Raw genomic sequence first — 8,410 nt, 5'->3', positions numbered from 1 at the left:
CTATCTCTAAGGATATAGCCTTCTCTGGAGGTTCAAAAAGGATCCAAAGCAAAATCTACAGCATGCAGGAGAAATAGGTACTGGAATAAAACACCTAGAAGCCAGGGTTTAGAAATTTATATGTATGTAAGTGTAATGTGTGTGAGTGCTTAATAAACTTGAATTACTTTGCAATTCTTTAGTCTTCTCCCGGACCGCTGATCCCCAAAAAGATTAAATGACTCAACTTTGCTACAACTTGTAAGAGATTCAGCATGACAGAAGAGTTTAAGGGCAGCTGGCAGAGCAAAGCACAGCTGTTTATCACAGTACAACAGAAACAGTTCTTCAAACACACATCAGGGACTGCAGAGATAGAGAGTTTTATCAGAACACACCTTTCAGACAAGTTACTAAATCGTGGCTTTAACAGCAAGTAATGTGTCTGAAAGTGCACTGCAGAAATCCAGACTGCAAACAGGCACCCATTAACAGGACTGAGCTCTGCATGGACCTCTTGTGTAACTTCACCATCCCCAATACTCTTTAACATCATGAGAACCTTTCTTTGGTAGCCAAAAGAAACACCCGTATGCCACCTTCGTTAGGACAATAAAGATAATTTGTTTCCTTACAGAAGCTGCTCTCAACCATCATTCAAGTACTGATCCAAGTAAAAACATGTAAGAAAGGCTACCATGGGCTGGTGTTGTAAAAAGACCCAGATGAGGTAAGCAATCTATCTCCCATACTGATGTTCCCAGAATGGAAAAGTCTAAATATCAGACATTTGCATGAACAAGCAATTGCTCGTTCTCTTTTTATGGTGATGTTCATGAACTCTGGCCATCTGAAGTTAAAAATTTGACTGAGTGAAATGAGATTCCCCGTTCTGGTCTCAGTCTTTTTCTCTTCGAAGAAATAATGATAAAAATGGGATTGTTTTCATAGAACTGAAAGCCTGATTTGTATATGCAACAAGCCATTTCATATTATGTCCACAGAGTGTTACTTTCCCCAACATTACAAAGCAATTTGTTTCCAGACAGCGCAGAATAATTAGTTCACTCTTCAACAAAACAAGGTTTTCTCCATATTGTGCCTATTACCCACACTGAGTTTCCACAGAAAGCAGCCTGAACTCCATGCACATATCAGACTATTAATGCCAAGGGCAGAATCCAGAACAGAGTTTCAACGCCCTGTTAAGTTTTTGCTGCCGCTTCCTCTCTGAAAAACTAAACACTGCCACCTACTGACTGCCAAAACCTGAACCTTAAAGGATTGGTTTTTTATTCCCCACTCCCATACACATTGCCGGAGAGGCACAATAATAGCTGTAAGGAAAGTATTACATCCCAGATAAACCATAAATCGATGTCTGTATTCTTAAATATTATTGTTGCTTTTTTTGTTCCAATGCTGTAGCTACTTTAAGAAATTTTAGTACTTTTAGTCCAAGTCTGATCTTGCAATTTGACTGTCAAGCACATATTTTTACCATCAGAGCCCCCACCATACATAACAGAGACACCTGTGTGAACTTCAGTTCACTACAAGCTTTATAACAGCATCGTATGTTCTAGATTTGATAGTCCAGGGTCGAGTTTGAATGCTGTGTTGCAAATAACATCTGCTGCTCCAAAATTTTTCCATGCCTATGGCTTGACAAATAAGAAAAAACCCTATGATCATTCTCACATCATCCAGCTCCAGCAGCACCAAAGATATAACTAAAGCATTATTTTAATTATTCTTTTATACAATTACATTGTCAAACAAGAGGATACCTATACAGTCACAACAGTCTGTCAGAGCGTATGAACAAGGGTTCTGTTTCGCAGCTGCTGCACATATTCTTTTGCCTGGTCAAAGCCAGTCCTTGGTGGCTCTGGAGGGGGAGGAGGACCTTCCATCAGCTTCACAAAGTAGTGGCACCTGTTGATTTTCATGAAGGCAAACATGCCCTTGGCATGGTAACGAATGTGCTTCACGTAGCGGCCTCTGCCCGTCAGGGACTCAGCTGAAGGAGAAAGCAGAGAAGGCCTGTTGAGTTGAGGATGAACTGCCACACAGCTGCAACAGAAACACCTGTCTTGCCAGCGTATGTTTGTGGCTGCTTCTGGAAAGTTAATTCTACTCAGGATTCTCTCCCCCATCTTTCTTCTGTTACATTCAGCAGATCAGTGATACAGAGGGCCCCGTGAGCTGAATTAACACTCCTCAGGAGCACAAAAAAGGTGAATTTAGAAACCATGCACACAAGATAAATATGTAGGAAAGGGCAAATCCAAAGGAAGCTAGACTGAACACTTACTAAATTATATAGCTCTTCTGAAGGTGATATTAATATCACTGATTTTCAGTAGTTTGCCTCGTGAATTCCTGTAGAAGTCTTACAGACTTCATTTTCTCCCCTTATTGCATATATCACAGGTATTTTCATTATCTACACATCCAGTCCTGCACTAGCAGCTGAACCTTCTTATGGCAGAGGCCTGGAATGCTCCAAAGAATTCTAATCAAATTTGCTCTACAGTCCAGGTGACTTTAAGCTTATAAGGTCTGTTTAGTAAAATTTACGCCACATTAGACAAAATGGGAAGTAATAACTTTGGGCCTAAAAACACCTACAAGTAAACATTTGTCTAACATTTTTCTGGGCTAAAAAGTGCTGTAGTTATTCCAAGCTTATCCTGTAAACAACTACATCTTTTTACTAAGAAGTTTTCTGTCAATACTCATTTACTTGTATACAATTTCTGACAGAAGTTTAATTCTGATCCTGCAAATCTAGCTGTACCAGCCACAGACAAAGCCTCCAGCATCTCTGTTCACTGGCAACATTAAAAAGTAGTAACGGTTTGCTTTCATATTCATGTCAAGCATCTTCCTCTTCAGGACCTTCTGTTCACAAAAGGAGCAGAAATTCCACTCTCAGATGAATGCATCTTAAAAATGATGCATCTGGCAGATGCCAGAACACCACCAGTCAGGCACCAACTGCAGCAAAGTGATGGCTAAAGGCTCAAAAACCACTACTAACTTCAGCTGTGTTGCAAGCACGTGCCTTTCGTGTTTTGGTAAAGATAAGTTCAGCAGAAACTGCCCTCTGTTCATTTCTGCTGATTTGAAGCCAGAAAAACTTATTAAGGATAAAACTTTTTCATAGGGCAGGATAGGGTAGGATGACATTTTCCTGCACTAAATTAAAAAAAAATGTACCTATATGTAAATTCGATTTGAATTCCACGTTGTGCTTTCTTACGGCCAAGTCCTGTGCTTCCAACAGAACCTGTAACAAAAGGAAAAGAAATGGAAATACTTGAGTAGGAATTCAAGCAATGCTATTTCTTATCTCTAGATAACATGGAAGAAATTGAAAGTTTAAGTCAGTTATAGAAAAAGTATTTTATAGAGATAAAAACTGTTAAAAGACAAGCATCTTTTACATAAGGATGTTCCTTGCATACAGACTGAAATAGCCTCAGGAGAATTTTATTACATTTTTGGGGAGGAAAGGGAGTGGAAACGATGGTTCCCATCAGCATTTGTCAGCCTTCCATCTACAGACCTTTGTCTAACTAGACATCAGACTAGAAACAAATTCTAAGGTGGGCAAAATGAACTTGGGTCATTCAACATTTTCAGCTCATACAGGACACATCTTTGCCATTATTATGCCAGAAAACAATGCTTCAGCCAAGAAAATGAGTAATTTGAGAATCCTAACAACTACAGTGTATCAAAAGCCTTTGTGCCTTTACAGGCCTTTCCTTGCTAATATCCTTCACCTCTTAAAGAACCAAAGCACACAGATGTAACAGCCATTAGAGACCAGGATTCTGCATCATTTACCAGGAACTTAACACCAAGCACTGTTGCAGAGGGCACCCACATGTAATTTATCATCATGACAAATGAACACAGCCAGCACAACTGACCCAAACATATTTATAAGTCACAATATGACATGACTGTAACAAAAATATGTTGTTTGAATGTGTTCTCAACAGGCTTACTCGAAACATAAGACCCTACAGAAACATCTTCAAACTTCAGGTGACAGGTATTGATTTTAAAGTTTTCTTGAAAGTAGAAGTGTCAAAGAATACTACTACATACCTCTTTGATCACTTTTGCTCCCTTTTTGTCACTAAATTCCAATTGAGCAAGAGCCTGATCAATGGTCATTCCTTTTATCTGCAATCAAAGCGTTAAAATTAACTCCAGCAATTACAACTATTTCCCTTCTCTTATTCAGAAGACATTACTTGACTTACATTGCCATTATGAAAACCAAAAATACTTTAGTTTCCTTAATTACCACTTCTTCAATATCTTACACACAGAAAGTCTGAGCTAAATATTGAATAAATCTTGACAAAACATTAAATTATTTTTTCCTTAAAGAAAAAAACAGTCCATTACTATCTTTCAAAATTCCTCTTGCCATCTACTACAAGGCAGAATTCAACACGGAAATTCTTCCACAGTGCATAATCTGTGCATGATCCTGGGTACACCTGAGAGAGCACACTGGGATAAAGCAGCTAAACCAAACCACAAACAGCTGCTCCCTGTCCAGATCCAGGCTCATCCCAAGGACTCAGTATTGAAGAGCCTGATTGGATTGTGGCCAAATGAGGCCGTTAAGGCAAACACAATCAAATTTTGCATTCTAACAAACACAGTACAAAGTACTCTTTGCTTACCAGTTTTGCCAGATACCACATCTTATCTTTGCTGTACTTTATGTCTCTCCGACAGTGATATATTACCTGGGTGCAAAAAACAAAAGTTACCAGGATCAGTAATTTTCCTGTGAAAACAAGAATGGACCATCCATGCCCGCTCCACAATTTTCTTACTAAGAATAAAATAAGCATGGTTCTCCCTACTATACCATGAGCACACTGGATCAGGCACAGCTTTGAGATTTGAAACTTTGATATTTGAAAGTATTAAAAAAAAGTTACTGGCACACAGAAAAGTTTAATGCAATTTTATGACAATCTGCTCATAAATAGAAGTCCCTGAAAAGGATAATCAGAAGATTTCTCATCATCTTTTTCTCTCATCCTCCCCACCTTTAGAAGCAAAGATTGAAGTGCCCATTCAGTTTTAAAAATACTATTCTGCTGTCAAGTCAACTTAGTGGGAGAGCAACTAAACAATATTACCAGAATGAACTTAATTACCACTTCAGAAGAGAAGAGGCTTTCAAGTTTGATTGGCATGAAGAGCTGCCTCCACAGACCCATTCAACATTATTACTGACAGGGACCAACAGTAGTTAGTAGCATTTAACATCAATACAAATTTGAAAGCAGTGGCATTCTTTATAAACGGGTAATAAACTGATTTAATAAGCGAGTCAGTCGATAGCTGCATTTTCACCCACATTGCATCAGTCAGCACAGGCCACACCAGGGATTTCTACATCCTATGGCTTAATGGTCACAGGGGCAATCAATGAATGCTCATGGCCCACAAAAGTACATGCCCCAAAAAATCTCTTTTCTTTTGACATGCAAACACTTTACTTTGCTGAGCAGTGTGTCTAACAGAGGCCACAACACATCAATTCCCAATGGAGAAAAATTACAAAAATGGAATTCAAAAATATCAGTTCTTGACAGCGAGTAAATACTGAAGAGTTAACCTAAAATCCTCCCAAGCTGAGCTGTAGTGAAAGCAACACTAATTGGTCCTTTCAGTTATCAAATACACAACATTCTCTTCCTATGCAACTTCAGAGCCTTGCTTCCACTTGCATTTACCTGCAACTTCCAAGTTACAAAGATAATATACTGAAATAATCAACAAATAAGCTATAAAACTATTGCCTTGTACAGTCACCCAGAGCCAGTGACAATCTGCTCAGAAATTGCTAACCACACACAGGTAAGGACATTCCCAGGTGCATCCTTACAGCTGGTCTGCGGGGTTCTCCAGGCAGCTGTGGAGGGTAAACAATCCTGTTCTTTTTCTCCCACTTCCCAGTCTTCTGCAGAGATGTGCTTGTGTGGATGCATGACAGAGGGAAAAAGCTACAGGATGGCAGCCACCTGCAAGACGAGACCACAGCCTCAGCTGCTGAACACAACAGTTCTTTTTCCCTGCCCAGTTTAGCTGGAAAATTGTGAACTTGCCTGTGTTGATAACGAGAATCGACACATTTTCATACTCATAAAATCAAACTATTACAGTGTATTATAGTTTATGTTGGAAGGGCTTTTTAATTCAACAAGAAACCCCAGACTTCCCAAAGCAAACCACGAACCATCAGTGACACTGGTACAGCACAAGACTCCACATTTAGTGCTCCTGAATCATCCCACAAAGGCACAGTCACCTCTGTTTATATCTTTTCCAAGACCTACCAATACTTATTTAACTCTTACCAACAACATTTTTAGCAATAAAAATTTCTAGTTTTTCAAGGGGCTGAGTATCTCAAAGCATTAGAAATTTATAAACATTCTGAAATCTGAAAGGAGAGATGTTCTGAACTACTTCCAAAATGCAATCAAGTCAATATAGGACAAGCTGACAGCGAAAAAAATCAGTCTTCAGTCAGTCTGCTCATCTCAGAACCTGAAAAACCAAGCTACCTTTTGCCCCCCTGCTGCCTAAATAAAGCAGCACTGGGCAGCCACTCCCAACTGCAAGTTCAATACCAGATATTGTGAGTTTTACTAAGCCTTGAATAGCTTCATGTGGGTGGCAAACTGTGCAAAGCATCTTAAAAATAACTGGCAAACAAAACATGCTGATTAGTTTCAAGAGGACATTGTACATCCCTACGTTTTGGTTTATTTGATTAATACCTAAAAATGTCACTGAACAAGGCAACAAGTCATCATCATCAGGGAGAATATCATGGATTAGTACAGGACAATTTTTGACAAGCACATGAATATCATTCTGTAGTTTAACGAATTGAGCAGGAACGAACTAAGCATTCCCTTCCTGCCCTCAGAGAGCACATTAATATATCTGACAATTTAAGGAACGTCACATTCCCTCTATCTTAAAGTAATCCAGCCTCATGTGAAGAGCAAAACTATCCTAACTTTAGGAAGGGACACAAACACATTGCAAGCAAGAGAAAACTGCGACAAACAACAAACAAAATACATTATATAGGCGTGAGGGGAACAGGACGGAAAAACGCTGAAGGAATGCTAGAAGGAACCATCCACAAGCAGCAAGTGGGACACACAAACAAGAATTTAGTAAAATAATGAGCAGATAACTCTGTCCAACTGCAAGAAAGCAAAGTAAGGGCAACATAAACCTATTTCTTCTTCCTCTGGTGACACAGGTCTCTGCAATTTAACTACACAGGCTCTAGCAGAGACCAAAGCTCTGCACTTGGAGGATCCACACCAGCCTTCCCTCTGAAGTCAGGGATACAGCAGTACCACTGCTCCCACAGCACAGCCTGTGATCCCTCCAGACTGAGAGGGAAATTCAGTAACTACAGAAAAGCAGTGGCTGAGGACAGCACAGGGGGGAGCAACAGGTACATTGTTACTGTGACCTGCACCACAAGGTCAGAGGAAATCTGGAAGACACCTCTATCATGGCACAACATCTCAGTACATAGAAAGACACCACAGGGGCAGAGAGTGACCTGTTCCCACAGCCCCGGGGCAGGGGGGAAAGGCAGAGAAAGGGTAGAGCCCCAGGTACCCCCCGGGTAGGGCTGCCCATGTCCCACTGTCTGGGGATGGCAGGGGGGCAGCAGAACCACACTCACCTCTCCGGCCGCGCCCAGCTGAGCAGACCCCGCGCCCAGGAACCGCCTGAAAGGGGGGAGCAGAGAGCGAGGAATAAGCACAACCACGGAATCACAGAATGGTTGAGTTGGAAGAGACCTTGAAGATCACCTTGTTCAAACCAGAGACACCTCCCACTAGCCCAGGTTGCTCCAAGCCCCGTCCAACCTGGCCTTGGACACTTCCAGGGATGGGGCAGCCACAGCTTCTCTGGGCAACCTGTGCCAGGGCCTCACCACCCTCACAGGGAAGACTTTTTTCCTAATGTCCTATCTAAACCTACTTTCCGTCAGTGTAAAGCCATTCCCCCTCGTCCTGTCACTACATGTCCTTGTAAACAGTCTCTCCCCATCTTCCCCGCCCGCTCCTTCTGGCACTCCTTGGAAGGCCACAACCAGGCCGCCCCGAAGCTTCTCTTCTCCAGGCTGAACAACCCCAACTCCCTCAGCCTTTCCTCACGGGAGATGCTCCACCCCTCTGACCACCTCGGTGCCCTCCTCTGAGGGGAGAGCCCCCCCCAGCAGCGCCGCGTCCCCCCGACAGCCGCCTCACCCACGCCCAGCGCCCAGCGCGCCGCCATCTTCCCGGCCGCGCTTTGCGGCAGCGCGCCGGGCGGGGGCAGAGAGGCGCGGGGTTTGCGACAG

General features: G+C 41.9%; 1 protein-coding gene across 1 annotated transcript; it reads right to left on the bottom strand.

The window, feature by feature from the left end:
* Window positions 1-266: 266 nt before the first annotated feature.
* On the bottom strand, window positions 267-8,409 carry MRPL22 (mitochondrial ribosomal protein L22; the record flags this gene model as incomplete). Its single annotated transcript, XM_027718834.2, has 7 exons — window positions 267-2,002; window positions 3,205-3,274; window positions 4,105-4,182; window positions 4,695-4,760; window positions 5,915-6,050; window positions 7,748-7,793; window positions 8,319-8,409. Coding segments are annotated over 7 exons (699 nt in total), but the record flags the coding sequence as incomplete, so codon positions are not given.
* Between the last annotated feature and the right edge of the window lies 1 nt (window position 8,410).

Source organism: Pipra filicauda, unplaced genomic scaffold, assembly GCF_003945595.2.
Source record: "Pipra filicauda isolate LSUMZ 115617 unplaced genomic scaffold, ASM394559v2 scaffold3_size10097308_pilon, whole genome shotgun sequence".
NCBI classification, from domain to species: Eukaryota; Metazoa; Chordata; class Aves; order Passeriformes; family Pipridae; genus Pipra; species Pipra filicauda.
Note: the sequence above shows the minus strand (reverse complement) of the source record. Positions and strands in the feature narration are given on the sequence as shown.